The 15,829-nt window shown below is 49.3% G+C and overlaps 1 protein-coding gene across 14 annotated transcripts in view; it reads left to right on the forward strand.

The window, feature by feature from the left end:
• The first annotated feature begins 49 nt into the window (after positions 1–49).
• EIF4G3 (eukaryotic translation initiation factor 4 gamma 3) overlaps positions 50–15,829 on the forward strand; it is a 143,588-nt gene continuing 127,808 nt past the window's right edge. For 7 of the 14 annotated variants that reach the window (XM_038160025.1, XM_038160026.1, XM_038160027.1 and 4 more), the window contains exon 1: positions 55–595. In XM_038160025.1, the coding sequence (XP_038015953.1) occupies positions 429–595 (167 nt within the window). In that variant the 5' untranslated portion in view covers positions 55–428. Of the gene's footprint in view, positions 596–15,829 lie in introns of all 14 variants that reach the window. The other 7 variants (XM_038160021.1, XM_038160022.1, XM_038160024.1 and 4 more) reach the window with 3 other exon arrangements.

Genomic DNA, 15,829 nt, shown 5'->3' on the forward strand with positions numbered 1-15,829 from the left:
GTCGCCGATCGGCTCTGGGCCGAGCGGCTCCGGAGCGGCCCGAAGGCGCCCGAGCGCCCGCCCGGCCGGACAGCTGGAGGCGGCCGCAGCGCCATGTTTGATGCTCCGCTACTCCAGTGAGGAAAATCCGCCGGCATCGCCCCCGAGCCGCCGCCGCGAACGGCTCCGCTGCCCCCGGCGAGGGCGACCGCGACCCCCCGCCGCCGCCGGCTCATGAGCAGCGCGGCCTGAGCCGCCCCCCCTTCCCTCCCTCCCTCCCCTCCCTCCCTCCCTCCCCGCCGGCCCCTCTCCCGAGCCCTCCGGGAGGCGCGTTGTCACGGAGACCGGCGCCGGTGCCGGCCCGCCGCGCTGCCCCGGCTCTCCCCCGGCCCGCTCCGCGGCTCCCCCCGGCCCCGCTCCCCGCCGCGGGGTGGTGGCTGCGCTTGGCCATGAGTTTACCGCAGAAGGCGGCTTTGAAACCCGGCGCGGCGGCGGCGGCGGGGACCGGCCCCGGGAGCGGGGCGGCGGCGGGGCCGCCTCCCCCCCCGGCTCCCCCTCACCCGGCGCCGGCGCCTCACCCCAACATCAGGGCCTTGCCGCCACAGCCGCCCCAGCAGTATCCTTTGCCCCGGGGGCTCGGGGGTGACACCCCCTCCCCACAGCGAGCGGAGCCGGGGGGGTGAGGGCTGCGGGGAGCCCCCAGGCCTGGGGGCGGTGGGAGGTGAGGGGTCGCGGGGCCCCCAGACCGGGGGAGGGTTGGGGGTCGCGGGGGCCCCCCAGAGCCAGGGGGAAGTGTGAGGGGGGGGTTGTTGAGGGGTTCCCGGTTCTTTTTTGTGTGTCTGTTTGTGTGTGGGGCCCCCTGCAAAGGGGGGCTGCACCTGCTGGGATGGCGCCGGGAAAGGGGGGCCGTGCACCTCCCCAGTGGGCTGGTTTGGAGGGTCAGCCCTTTCCAGGGGGTCCCTTTTCCCCCTCCCCCAAAGCAGCGGTGACCCCAAGGGTAAACTTTTAATTATAAATCGTTCTTCAGTTTTGCTTCTGGTCCTGCCCAGGTAAGTGCTTTGGTTTTGTTGTTTTTCCAGGCGAATTTAAACCCAGGTTGTTGGGTTGTTTTTTTTTTTTTTTTTTTTTAATTTACAGCTGGGGACGATTTTCATGCGATTTATTTTATTTAATTTATTTTTCCTACTTGGCTGGTGGGAATAAATCTCAGGTGGAACGTTTCACTGAGCAGCTCTCCCTGCCAGGCCACGCGTGATGGGGAGGAGGAGCAGGCTCCCACTCCCCAAAATCCCCCCACCAAAGCGGCCGCTGCTACAAAGAGAGGCCGGCGGGGGCTGCCAGTGTTTTTTAAAGGTCTTGGGTTCTGTGCTGCGAGTAGGCCCCGAGTCAGGAGGGAAATACTGCAGGGATCAGCAGGAAAGTGCCTGCCGGCCTGAGGTTTTGTTTGCAGCGTCCGACAGCATCCCGTGGCAAGCTGGCTGTTCTCTCCCCCGGCCTCGCTGGAGTTTTGGGGGGAGTGTGATATGAAAAACACGCTTCGTGCAATAGCTCCGTGCTGTGTTACCCGGGGATGGTGCAGGGACGGTCGGGAGTGTGTTTTGCTGTTAATGTTTGGCGGTGTGTTGGATTTTAAGGGGGAAGCGCAGGGTGGTTTTCATGCCGAGGGCTGTGCTCTCAGAACTGTGTTCCCTGTGTGTGAGCATTTTCCTGCTCTCACTTTCATTTTGGAGGTGGGAAAACCCAGCCCTTTTATAATCAGTTTAGGTCCATTGTTTTCTTGAACTTCCGGCAAGAATCACCCCTGCCATGACAACAAATTCGTTGCTTAAATCATGAGACTGTTGACGTTACGGATTTGTTTGGGTCAAGTGAAAACCCCCGGACGTTCTCTTTGCTGGCTGATTTTTGCCTGATTTGCGGAATTCCGTAATTCCAACCGGTGCTTTAGGAATAAAAAAAGTGGGAAGGTGCTGTCGGTAGAGTCAGTGGGGTGGTGGTAAGTAAAACTGTTGCTCAGGGGGAACTTGCTTCGGTTTTGAGGGATGTGCCAAGAGCTGGAGTGGGAATGCCGGCCGGCTGCACGGGCTATGCCCAGCTGATCTCCCAGCAAGATGCTGCTTTGGCTGGGAAGGGGCTTTTTTACCGGGAAGGTGGCACTTGGATGCCTTGACAGCTGGAGGCTGCACTTTGCCTGGCTCTCGGGCGGTGCTGGGCTGTCCGAAGCGCTTTATTCCCGCGGGTGCTGCTCCGGGTGTCGCTCAGGTTGGACGGGGGGCTGTGCTGTTGTGAGTGTTGCATGGAGCACACAGGGATGAAGTTTGGGTTTACTCTGAGCACAGCCTAAAAACAAAAGGGCTTGGAAAGCCTGGAGAAGCTCCTAGAGGAGCTGGGGCTGCCGTGGCCGTGTGTCCTGTCCTGTCCTGGGGACCCAGCTGGACACCGTGAGCGGGAGGGACAGAGGGAGGGAGAAGTGTTAGATGGGTATGACAAGTGGGTGTTATGAAAGTGGGGAGGTTAAAATGACACAGTTTCATTTTTATTTCTAGACATGCCTGTTTTGAAAACATTGTGTTTGACCGATATCTCTCCTTAACTCCTGAACTACTGATCTGTGCTTGTAATATATTCAAACACTATTTTTGATGCTTATTCGGGTGTCCAGGTGAAGCTTATTCAGGTGCCCTGGCTGGTTTTATCCTCCACCAAAACCTGTGTTTGATTATAAACAAAAGCTGTTACCTCTCAGTGCTGCTCTGAGTGAGGCTCGGGGAGGAGAGTTCATCCCTGATTTACTGGAGTGCAGGGGGTCATCTGAGTTCAGCCTTATTTTTAGCCCTCTTTGGTTTCTTTTTTTTCTCTGTGTTTTGATACAACTGTTGAGCCACTGTTACCTCACAGCAGATAAAAGAGTTGCAGGTTTCTCTGACTTGGGCTTTTTAAACCAAAGCAGTTTCTTACTGGTGAACTTTGTAACTTTGGAAATACCTGTGGTTTCAGACTTAATGTATCATGAAATTAAACAATATCTGTGTAATTGGAAAAGAATAAAAATTGTGTGAGAGAGAAGTGTTCAGCATGTGCATGTAACAAGATATGAGAGAGGGAAAATTAAAATACAGGGGGAAGAAATAATTTTTTTAGAAAATAATATTTTTTTGAGAGAAAGAGAAGCTGGAAAGTGATGGACACGAAGAGCAGAAATGTCTGGATGTGAGATTCATTCTGTTTCCTGCTAAATAGGAAGCTATTGGAGCTGCCGTAAGACAAGACAGATGTGTGAGGAATTTCCTTAACACAGTGGCTTTAAGAAGTTAAATTTCCTGTGTAAAAGTAAGTTGGGATAATTCTGTGGCTCTGGTGCTGGTGAATACTCAGCCAAACCTGATTTCAGGCAGAAATTGTGCTCAGAAGTTGTCAGCATGGATAAATCCTTCAGTTGGAGTCTGACCGTTATTTGGGTGGAAAGGACAAGCGAGGGGGAAATGACAAACAGAAGGGATATTATAGAAAGTAAATCCCAATCTGCCCTCCTTGGCTTTGACTGCCAGACTGCCTCTGCAGGAGAAGTTCCAGTGAAGTCTAGAGTGAGACTTCTTCCATGAAAAGGTGCAGTAACAAAGGTGCTGCAAGGGCACTGTGGGTCTTTGTGGTTTTTACCTCGGTGGTACTTCTGACACATGTCACGCTCCACCCTGTCCTTTACTCTCCCACTTAGGAATGAAGTATTTTTTTGTGTGTGTCTTACATTAAGCTGTTCTTTCAAAAGTCCCTGTGCTGTGAATAAATTTTGTGGATCAATATAATCAGGTCACCAGCTTCTTCCCAGCCTAGATGTGGGCAAACATTGGCTTGTAAGGGACAGCCAGGTTGATGGATGGCACCTGGGGTCACATCCCAGGCTGCTGGTTAATGTGACACTGTTCAGTCAGAGCCAAATCAGAGCTGTCTGCAGCTCAGGGCTGCTGTCAGTAGGGTTTTGTTTTCTTTTCCCAACTTCCTCACGTTTGGAGGGAGTTCCTGGTTGTTGATGTGCAGGCACCAGTAAGCTTGACTTTAATCTGTCCCCGTGGCTCCTTCCATATGGGATTGGACATCTCTGAAAAATTGTGTTTTCCTCAGGCTATTGCAGGTTGTGGCAGGCTCAGGGTGCGTGTCAACAGACTGTTACTAATTTTTTTTTCTTCTCTTCCTCCTTATTAATTCCTTTTCCAAGAAGCAGAGAGGAAGGATCGGTGTTTGGGGGACTGACCTCTGTGAATTCCGTCATTGCTGTGCAAGGAAACGTGTGTTTTGCTAACATTGCCTCAGTAATTTAGTTGTAGTTTTTCCTGCACTGTTCAGCTAACTGTGCTGTAGTCCCTTTCAGGAAGTGCTGTGCTGGTTCCTGCTGTGTTGGGTGGCATCTTCTGGGTGCAAGCAGCTTTCCCAAAGCCCAGGAGGACGGCGAGAAGCACAGTATGGCATTGAGGAATGTCTGAGGCTGGGTGGGAAGTCGCGGTGAGTTCCTGGCAGTGCTTGCCCAGCGTCGGGATGCAGGCCTGCCTTGGAGATCTGGTTGAATCAAGATTCTTGAGGAGGACTGGGTGCGTGGGGTTCTCTGTTGTCTCTCCATGAACCAAGAGTTGACCTGGAGGAGAAAGTGCCCAGTAGTTTTGCCCAGGAGAGAACCTGCAGCGTGCACCGCAGGGTCTGGGTCTGTGAGTTGCCGTGATCCCCTCCGGAAGTTTGGAGCCAATGCCATCTTCCCTCCCTTGCCTCCATTTTGAGTGATGTTTTCCCAGACTACGTGAGGGAGCAGCTCTGTGCTCTCTGGAGTTTGTTGATGAGTTGTTGAGGATAAGGCATTTGGAAGCTGCTTGGGCACGAAAGTCAGCTTGAAGAGCGTGGTGGTGGCTCTGGTGTGAAGCACTCCCGTGTGGCTTTGACTCCGGCCAGGGCGCAGTTGGAAACCTCTTCCAGCTGCCAGGGGCAGCCACGTGGGAGGAAAGTGTCCCGAGCATTGCAGTCCTGAAAGGGAACGAGTGGTGAGAGGGGGAAGGAGGGACCAGGCTGAGATCAGAGGTGTCCCTTGCTCTCCGTGTTTCTGAATGTTCTGAGATCTCGGCTGGATGAAGGGAAGGGGGCAGAGGTGCTGCCTGTGAAGAGTTTCTGTTTAGAAGCGTTGAAGCTGTGGAGATCAAGCATATTGGGAGGGTCGGAGCAGGAGAAGAGCTCGGAGAAGAGACTTTCCCTGCTGCTCTGTGGTGGTGACTCCTCTGCAGGGGAGGAATGAGCGTGGATTGGGGAACGCGTTGCCAAAAAATAAAGTGCCTTAAGTCCTCTCTGCCATCTCCCCTGTTGATGTTCCCCAGCCTTGGCACATCTTAGTGTTCTTTCAAGCAGCAATAGCTTTAATTTATTTAATGACAAAAGCTAATCATGTTAGAGCACAGATATGTCACTTTACCAGCTTTGTAAGATTTTTGTGGTGAAATCTCTTGGAGAAAACCATTCAAAAAATGTGATTTCAAGTGGCTTCTTTTCTTCTCACATCCAAGGACATGATTGTGTATGGTCTCTGGCAGAAATCTGTGGGAGAGGGTTACTTTATCCATTTAAATATATGTGTATTTAACGAGCAGCACTGATTTGGGAGCAGAGTTTGTGTAAGAAGTTGTTGAGAGAGTAACAGGAGACTCAGAACAAATAACTTTCCTTTTAGATGTTGGGACGTAGAAGGATTTTTATCTGTTTTTTATTATTTTATCTGTGATGGATTTTGTCCGTCATTTTCAGGCTGAAAGGCTTTTCTGTTAGCAAACATTGGATGTTTTGAGCTGGTGCATTTGCTCCACTTTTGTTTAGTAGTAGGAGTTAGCAGTGAAGATCTCCCTTTAGAAGGCAGAGGTAACCTAAATTTTCTTTTTCCCCTAATCCAGCAATTTCAGGGCTGGTCAACTGTCAACTTTAGTTGTGTGTAAATCCGCTAATATGATTAGAGTTGCTGGAATTTTTACTCTAGGGAATTACAGATGGGTAGTATCACTGTTTTACAGGCATTGCTTTGGTAGGAAACTTTATCTGTGACTCGAATGTGGTTGCTGGCAATTGCAAAAGCTTTTCTGGAATGAATGGGGAAGAGAAAACTGGTGTTTGTTCCAAGGCATGAACATGTAGGGGGAGGAGTCGTGTGCCCTGTGGTCTGGAGGAACCAGGGGAAACTAATTTTTCTTCTTGTTTTTGAAGGGAATACAGTTGATGAGACTCTCACAGTGCTGTCTTTGACACTTGCTGCAATTCCAAGCACTTGTCTGTACAACTTTCCTTCCCAAACGCTGGACTCCGTTTTGTCTCCCACATAGGAGCTGATGATGTGGAACAGCTGGAAGAAGAAAATAGAATGTGTTCTTAAAAAAGAAAAGGATCAAAGGGAGGAGAGCAAAATCAGCTTTTAGGCTAGTGAAATTTTCTGGTGCATGTTATTACTCTGGTTTATTCTTTACCTTTGGAAGGTGTCCCAGGGCGCACTCCCTCTTTTTGGAATAGGTGATGGCACGCTGTTGCTGATGGGACTAGAGTCAAATTGCTGCTGGGCATGTAACTAGGTTAATGGGACAGCATGATTATTTTTTTTTTCTTTCCTGAAAGGAAAATTACATGCTCTGTATTTCGATTGTACCTGAGGAGTTGTTTTTACCTTTGTTTGCTGTGTAGTTGAGGTGGAGACAAAAGGACAAGTTTCCCCACACCAAGATTGTATCGGGTTTAAATCAATTCTGCCACCAAAAATAAGATATTTCGGTTGTTGGTTGTAACAAATTGATGTTTCCTTTATCTACATGAGAGTTGAAATATTTCTAGAGCTTTAGATAGGCTTGGAAAAAAAGCCAAGCGGCTTCCAGAATGTGTCTCTTGGAAATAAAACTTACCCCGTCCTCGACTGATCCTGGTAGCGCTCTCTGTCTGTCGGAGGAGTGTTGAAATGGGTTAGGACTTGTCGAGGTGCAGCGAGCAGCTGCTCCTTTCCAAGTGCTTGAGCTCAGCAAGAATGAGGCTCCCGTGCTCTAGAGTAAGAGTATCTGCACAGGAATAGCTGTAGAAGTTGGAAGCACAAAGACCATCCCTGATCGTAGCAGAGGAGGGGACTGAATGTGGTGGGAACAGAAATTTCCCTGCCAGCCTTGGAGTTTGCTCTCGTTGCTGTGAAAACACTAAGCAAGGAGGAATTAATGCAGTTAAAGGTCTTAAATAGCACAGATTTTTCCTAAGTTTGGAAAGCTTTTGGAAGGTGGAAACTAATAAATGTTGCAGGGCTGCTCTGTTTGGGGTTGTCGGATGATGATGGTGTGTTTGGTTTGATTTACACGTGAGGGTGACTGTGAGTTACTGAGTTAGAGCAGGCAGAGGAGTCTGCAGTGTCTGTGTCACTGGTGATGGGTGAAAATCCATTTGAGCTGGTGCTGTGGCTTTGCTAATGGTGGTCTGAAAGCTGATTTCCCTCTTTTATGTGTTATTAATAAGTTGTAGAAGTTACTGTGCCTTGAAACTGGCTTTTCCTGGGCTTATTTTGTTCTCTTGCCAAAAGGCAAAAATGAGAGAAGTCTTTGGTCTTTCAGACCAAGCAGGAGGCTCTTTCTATGTACATCAAAGGGAAAGACTTTTTTAGTGATGCTGCTTTCGGCTTTGTTTTTTAAGTCACCTCTGTTCTTGGGAAGGCTCCGAAGCATCCTGAGAAAAGGACCTTTTATAAAAAACCAGTGCATTTCCACTGAGTGGTGAGACCCAGCCCTTCTGTCCTGGAGCTGCCATGAGATCTTCCACAGAGCTGTCAGGTCTGATGGGAAATTCAGACTGAAATCTGGCCTGAAGACTTCCTGGAAGTCTTGAATTCCTGTTTGGGGTGATGTACAGGCTCCATACTGGACACTGGCTTTTGCAATGTGCAGCTGAATCATTGGGCTGACTCAATGTAGTATGTGGGAAAGGGAACTCAGCAGGGTTCTTGTCATTGAGGGTGAGCAACCTATACCAGTTTTTTGAGGGGAATTCAAGAACTGAAACCAAAGAAACATTTAAAGCCTGCTTATTGTGACTTTTAATGTGAAATTCATGGTGCACCTTGAACTCTGGAGTGTGCTGGGAACAGGATTTCAGCAGCTTTAGCGTGGCAAGGCTCGTTTGGGAGGTGCTTTTGGATGTAGTATTTCTTGAGCCGGTGAGACATCTTGAGTTCTACTTGCTCTGTATAATATGAAACCAGCTTCAGTTTGTGTCACCCTTTCTCAGTAGTGCTCAGGCAGTTATAAATACTTGTCACTGGACAGTGTTTCCCCAAATATTCAGTGTTCCTGGGCTCTGTGTTTCGTATTTTAGAGTTGTGAATGCAAATAATTCAGCTGTCAACCTGTCCAGCTTGAGTTTTATGTTTTCCTTCAGTGTTGTTTTAAAGTCAATTTCAAAGTGCCTTTATGTCTGTCCCTTCAAAAAGAAAAAAAGACCTAATTTTTGCTGATATATCACAAAGCCTGAGTTTCAGTGAGTTTAAGCTGTTTGCCTTAATTCCATCGATTACCTTTCCAAAACACTTTTTCAATTTTGAAAGAGTTCATCTGCACAGATAAACTCCTGTATGTTTGGATATTTGGTTGTGAGGTTGTGCACCACGTTGAACTGGCAGTGGTTCCCCTTTTGCCCCGAGTACCCCGTCTCATGGCGGTGGCCATGGCAGCGGTACCTGGCGTCGCCGGCGTTCACCGAAACAATTGTCCCTTGGCACAGCCCCTCCCTGCCTCGCTGCAGCCAAAGCACACTTCATCCACTCAGACTGATGTTAGGAGCATTAAATAAATGAATGAATTGTACTGTCACCAAATTCCCATCCTGGCAGCCAAAGAAGATGAGAGTTTTATAGCCGGGACCCCTGTCCAGAATGTCTTATTGAATGCCCAGGATGTCAGGATTGGGAACAATCAGCAAAAAGCTTTCTGATGAAATGTGTGAGCCTTACAGAGAGTTATGGCGTGGAGCACTGTAAAAGCTTGAATTACTGGACATCTGATCATCCAGGATGAGTATTAATCAACCTGGGAAGGGCGTGGAGAAAGGAGCTGGAGCACAGCAATAAAACAAGGGAGCAGGGCAGACACGGAGAGCGGGGAGAGCTGCGTCTCTATTGTCAGGTCAGCTCTGTCTTGTTGTTTGAAAGGAGTTTTAGGGGGAGGAATGCAGCCAGGCTTGGAAGTGTTGAAAGCGGGGTTAACTCTTGGTCTCCATCAGGGAGTTTGAGGTCTCACTGGTTGAGCTAAAACTCCTAAAGGTCACTGATGCTTTGGAAGCTCTTGGAAAAGTCTGCTGAACTTCCACTACTGAGAGGAGAGGGTTGCAAATATTCCCTCAAAGAAGGAGAATTCACTCCTCAGGCTTGGATTGCTTTTTCTTGTGGTCTAGCCTCCATCCTTGCTTTTATGATGTTGTGCTTAAGATGGTGTTTCTGTTAGGAATGGGAGACAAAAGATCTGGATCATCCACGCTGGCTGTGAGTGGGTCTGAAATGTCTCTGGATTGTGGGGAAAAAGGAGGAAGGTGAAGTGTGTTCCAACCAGTTTGGGGAACCAAATTGCACTGCAGCCCCTGATAATGTCAGAGGTGCTAGGGATAACCAGAGATGTTTGATTTGATCCATTCCTGTTCTGCAGTGTTCCAAAACATCAGCATTTAAGGGAAAAATACTTCTGTTATTCTTCCCATCCACAGTGTTGGTCTTAACTATGGTTAATTTGAAAAAAAGGCTGCTAAAATAGCACTGGTCACCAGCACAGTCCTCAGAGCTTCCCTGTCCATGCTTAAGGTGGTGATGGCGCTTGTGGCCGTGGTGGTGGTGAAATCCAAGTGTCTGGGCAGTGTTTGTAGGTGGAAAGCTCAGTCTTAAAGCCCTGCTGTGGCTGTGGAGGTGCTGCAGTCTGAAATCAGCACAGCTGGGGTTTGTGCTCCTCAGAAGAGGAGCCGTGGTGCCTGTGGTGGTGCATGGGCTGTGCTGATGGTGCCGTGGTGCCTGTGGTGGTGCACGGGCTGTGCTGATGGTGCCGTGGTGCCTGTGGTGGTGCACGGGCTGTGCTGATGGTGCCGTGGTGCCTGTGGTGGTGGATGGGCTGTGCTGATGGTGCCGTGGTGCCTGTGGTGGTGCATGGGCTGTGCTGATGGTGCCGTGGTGCCTGTGGTGGTGCATGGGCTGTGCTGATGGTGCCGTGGTGCATGGGCTGTGCTGAGAGGCCTCAGCAACCAGGCAGGGACGGGTCCTGAAGTTTCCTTTTCTTTCCCATGTGGGATAGTGCATCAGGTGCATCTTCACCGACTACTGCCTGTGTGTTGGTTCTGCTGTGTGGATCACATCAGAGAGCACTGCAGCAGCTGCAGCCTTCCCTCTGTGTTTTATCCCTGTTTGTGGCCTGAATCTGTAGGATCCCAGAATGGTTTGGGATGGGAGGGACCCTAAAGCTCACCCTGTTCCCCCCCCTGCCGTGGGCAGGGACAGCTTTCACTAGCTTTCACTTTGCTCCAAGCCCCATCTGACCTGGCCTTGGATCCAACAGGCTGAGCCAATGGAAGTAAACCAGGATTTCTTTTAATGGGAAATGCTCAGAGACTAATTTACTGCTCATCTTCAGGCCCTGGTGGGGTGAATATCATTGCTGTTACTCTTTCTTGGATTTCCCTGCACAGGTGTGTGTGAAGTGTGCACCTGAGATTCCTTAGGAGGGGAAATTAGAGGTGCAGAGGGTTGAACTGAGGAGGCTCAGGGCTCTTGTCCTACCAACAGCCCTCTGTGAGTTTGGTTTTTGTGCAGCTGTGTAAGATGTGTTGCTCTGCCCTCCCTGGATGCCAGCTTTCCCTGGATTTCATTTTGTGTGACACAAAATTTTAGTTCAGGGGAAGTCATAAGCTCTGCATGTGGCAAGAAGGTACTTAGGATTTCATTTCATGTTGATAAACTGCTGAAATAAAGATTATGGGCCAAAAACCACGAGGAGTTACAGCACTGGGAATGGAAATGAGCATCAACACCAGAAAATCATCCTTCCGGAGTTCCTTGCTCAGCTGATGGGAGGACCATCACTCTGGGTCACAACACTGCTGTCACCACAACAGGGTGACCAGCAGAGCATTGCATTTCCCCATGAGGTCACAGTGTGAAGTATTGGAGACACTTCAGGAAACACAGCTGAGTGAATGAGACAGTAAAATACCAGGCTGGTTGACATTCCTGCTTATCACACAGATGGAGAGCCTGGCTCAGAAATGGATGGATGCTGCTGCAGGGTCCCCAACCCACAGGACACAAGCAGGGGCTGCCTCTGTGGAGCACAGACATGTTGGGGGTAAAGCCTGGCAAGCTGGAGCGGTTTATTTGTGATTTTAGGGCACAAAGTTTGAGGTGAGTGGGCAGGGGCAATTCTGTGTTAATGGCATGCACAGGAAGCGAAAAGTCAGCTGGTTTTTAGTGCTTCACAGCAATTCAGACTCCTGGGTGAAAATTGCCATGAATGAGCTCTGCAGTGCTCGTGTCTGGATGGGAGCTTTCTCTCTGGTGGTGTAGCGACGTGGCCCAGCTGCAGTAACTGCTGGCACTGAAGGGAAGCCAGAGCTGGGAGGCTGTGCTTTGTGAGTTCAGCATGAGGGAAGGTAGGCTGTCATACCCACACAGAAGTTTATTCCAGGCTGTAAGCTGAATAAGGGCTCGATAAAAGCTTGTGAATCTTTTCTCTGCAGTGGGATCCTTTTCCTCCTGCTCTGCCTTCCTCTGTGCCTTTTCAGTTATGTCACCTGGTCCTGTCTGCTTTGGCTCTTGTGGTTTTAATGCTCTTACCTGGTTATATGTGCACAGGGTGAACTTGGTATAGAAATAACTCCGTGTGTGTGTGTTAAGCAGCTGCTCTGAAGGAAGCAGGCCCCAAACAATCCCAGTTTTCTCTTCCTGGTGGGGCTGTTGGGGCCGGAGTGTTTCCCGGTCGGTGTCCTCTGCCGCAGTGGCAGTGGCTCCGCGCTTCCCAGCCCTGACCCAGAGTGTGGTTATCAGGTTGCCTCCCTCTCCCTGAGCTGGTATCAGGCCAGAAACTGTTTCAGCTGCTAGTCAGGGGACAGCTACGCTGAATTTGGGGACCTTTGTTTTCGTTGAATTGTGATTCAGTTTGTGTGGGATAGTGCCTGGTTTGGCTGTTTGATGTAAATTTCTTTAAGCTCAATGATTGAAATTCAGGAGTATTTGAAATAACTCTTGTATCTGCAATTGCATTTCAGAATGGGAAAGGAGGAAGGCGGGTATGGCTTCAGCTGTGTTGTCTGCTCTGTGGCATTCTATTAAAAAAACCTCTTTTTCTCTGCCAGGCTAGATGTGCACAAGCATCTGATGCAGCCAAAAGTGCAGAGAACAACTGAAGAACCATTCCTGTTCCTTAAGCCAAAGTTACTCCAGAAAGGAGTAGGCTGGTACGTGTGTCTGGCCAGACAGGAGATCAGAGCCTTCTTCTCCCTGGCTGTCTCCTCCCAGTCACTCCTTGTCATCTCCATCAAGGCAGCTTGCTCACAGCCTTGCTTTGGATATTTTTACAGCACCTACCAGGAGGTTTGCTCAGTCTTAGCCTTGTTTAGCTACTGTTCAGTGTGAGACTACTACTGTTGCTTTTTTTTTTCTGCTTGAAAATTCAAGAAATGAAATGATCATCACAAGTTCTGCCTCTGACATTGCCTCATGTCAGATTTGCCTCTGTCTCCCCTGGCCCTTCCTTGGCTGCTGCCTGGGAATTTCATGTGTGTGATGTTTTGCTTTGACTGCATGTCTCCTATAGAGATTCCTGCTTGTCCCTCATTTCTTGAACAATGTAGTTTCTTCACTCTGAAGACTCCTCATTCTCTGGGAGTGATGGTTCTGACCATGGTCTGGGATGAGCATCTTCCATTTTCCCTGGGGTGGTTGAAATTAGTTTGGTTGGTGGCTTTGCTTGAAAAAGTGACCCAGGAATTTTTCCTAGTACACCACTTTTTCTCCCAACCCTTCTGCAATGTCCAGAGCAGCTGTGGCTGCCCCTGGGTCCCTGAAAATGTCCAAGGCCAGGTTGGATGGGGCTTGGAGCAATCTGGCATAATGGAAGGTGTCCCTGCCCGTGGCAGGGGTTGGAATGAGCTTTAGGGTTGCTTCCCACTCAAACCATTCCAGGATTCCATGATTCTGTTCACTTCCATATTTAACTGTTTCAAGCAAGGATCATTTTACTGTCACAGGACAGGGAGGACTTTTGAGCTGCCAGGCCAGGGGTGGGTGTGGTTGGCTTTGTGGGGAGTGTTATCAGCTGGGGCAGAAATGCCTTCCTGAGCAGCTGGAGGGCTTTTGGCAGCCCCTTTGCATTCCGTGGTCTCCAGAGGGAGGTTTGCAGTGTGCAGAGGTGCCTCCATGCGTGCTCAGGGGTCTGGGAGCTGGCATACCATTTCCCTGCTGAACTGTTCCATACATAAATATGGTTTTTAACACTTACCAAATGCTTGGAAGCCAAAGGCTGCTCTAGGAGAACTTCGTCAAGGAAAGCAGTGTAAAGATACCTCTCTGTTAGGTACTGGATTTACTTTCCCTTCTGTTGTAGTTAATTGCAAAAATAAATGCAGTTGAAAGTATCCAAAGGACTTTTTTTTTTTTTTGCTGCACCATGCTGCGAAATGCCTTGTTCAGAATGCTTTCTTTCCTCTGAGTTTGGATCCTTTTTAAATGCTGAAGGGCATTTTTGAGACTTTGTTTTAACTTCGTTTTACATCGTGTTTATACGAAACAGACAAAAAAAACCCCCAGTGCTTTGCCAAATATTTTTGGAAAGAACAGGCTTTGTGGATAATCATTTTCATGTTCTACCTGCTCCTTGGTGTGTTCAGATGGTAGAAGAATCTTCTCTCCCCTGAAAAAGGCTTTGAGAGATTAACCTTAAGGTAGTCACTTGAGGCAAGTTGATTAAGAAATATACTGAACGTTAGATTTAATCAAGATTGAGTAATGGAGCTAGAATTGACTGTCGCTCCTGGAATGCAGTTATTTTTAGGTGGGGATGGGGTTGTGCTGCTCCCCAGGTTTTCCACACCATGGCTCTGAAGGCAGACTGATCCAAATGCTGTTGGGCAGAGAGGATCTGCTCCAGTTTGGTACTGGCAGCTTCATCCCATTAACACATCCCATAGTAAACGTGTTGTGACAAAGCTTGGCAAATCAGAGCAAGGGGATTCCACTGCAGCACTGAGTGTTGTCACCCAAAATACACCTCAGAACATCAGTAAAAACATTGAGCTGCTCTTGATGGAGGGACTTTACCTCCTTTTGTATTTGGCTTCCTCCCAAGGGGCAGTGGAGACACAGCTCTGGTCTCTTCTCTGTGAGCAGGGACAGGACCCAGCAGGGAAGGGCTGGAGCTGGGCCAGGGGGGTTTGGGTTGGAGATCAGGAAAGGCTCTTCCCCAGAGGGTGCTGGGCACTGCCCAGGCTCCCCAGGGAATGGTCCTGGCCCCGGGGCTGCCAGAGCTCCAGGCTGGGATTGTTGGGGTGTCTGTGCAGGGCCAGGGGTTGGACTGGATGGCCCTTGTGGGTCCCTTCCAGCTCAGGGTGTTCCATGATTCTCAGAAGCATTTGGTGAGGCACTAAACCTTACCTTTTGATCCCTTAGTTTAGGCTCTGCCCTTGTTGCCACTGCTGTCGTAGTGTGAGGTCCTGAACGTTTTGCTCGTGTTGGTTTTTTCCGTGGGTGCCACAAGGGAAGCGGGTCTTGTCCAGCTCGAGGCCTTGGCCCCCTGTGGTGCGCTGTGGAGCCATCCTTTGTCATCTTGCAGAGAGGTGTGACTGAGCTTCGACTGGGTATTTTATTTACTCTTGCCTAAAGGTGAGAACAAAGCTGTTTCTTTGCTGTAAGTTTCTATCTTCAGCTCAGGAAATCAGGAAGTTTATCTGGATTAAGATCTATGAGACAGTGATAGGCTGGGAGAGGTGGAAACATAGCCCTGGGGAGTAACATCCCTGCCCCTGGCAGGGGGTTGGGAATGGATGGTCTTTAATGTCCCTCCCAACCCAAACCAGTCTGTGGCTCTGAAACTGCTGAGGCTGTTTGCTGTTCCTTGCTGTTCTAGAGAAGCCAGGTTGCAGAGGGATTGAGTGGAAGAAAGTGGGGTCACTTTCATGGCAGGTGAATGAATCAGGATTATTTTAAAGGAGCTTCCTCACTTTCTTGACACGTCCTGACTGCAGAGAGAATCAGAGCAGCTGTCTTGCTAAATTTGTCTTAGATACAAGGGAATTGTGACACAATAGTCTTTCCAGGGACTGAAAAGCAAAGATAGCTGCAGGTGTTGCATGATATTGTCATTTTGGTTGTGTCTAGTAATAATATCGATTTCCCTTTGCAACCTTCAGTGTCAGTGGGCAGAAAAGGCCGAAGCTCGCATGGTTCATCACGTGGTGCCCTCAAGCAAACAGCTGTTCATCTGTCAGCTGGAATTGTGACTTTTTTTCTGCATTATTCCCAGGCTGGGCTTGCCTTTGCAATGCCCAGGGTGTCCATTTGTAGGTTTGGGTTTCTGGGTCAGTGTAATCACAGGGTGGGAGCGGTCAGGATGTGAAGTTACCCATGAGGACAAGTGCCCTCGAGAGGCCTCAGGTGTGCTGCCTGTTGTAAGCTTTAGGAGCAGGTAGGATCAGAGGGCAGGCTTTGATTTCCATGGGAAAAACACACTTTCTGGAGTCACTTTGCATGGTGCCAGGGGACAGGACAATATTTTAACATCATCCCAATCTCAGAGTTTACTCGAGCACCTGAGAAATGGGGTGAGATCAGTGAACAGAGATTGTGGTA

This window comes from Motacilla alba, chromosome 21 (assembly GCF_015832195.1).
Source record: "Motacilla alba alba isolate MOTALB_02 chromosome 21, Motacilla_alba_V1.0_pri, whole genome shotgun sequence".
Lineage (NCBI taxonomy): Eukaryota > Metazoa > Chordata > Aves > Passeriformes > Motacillidae > Motacilla > Motacilla alba.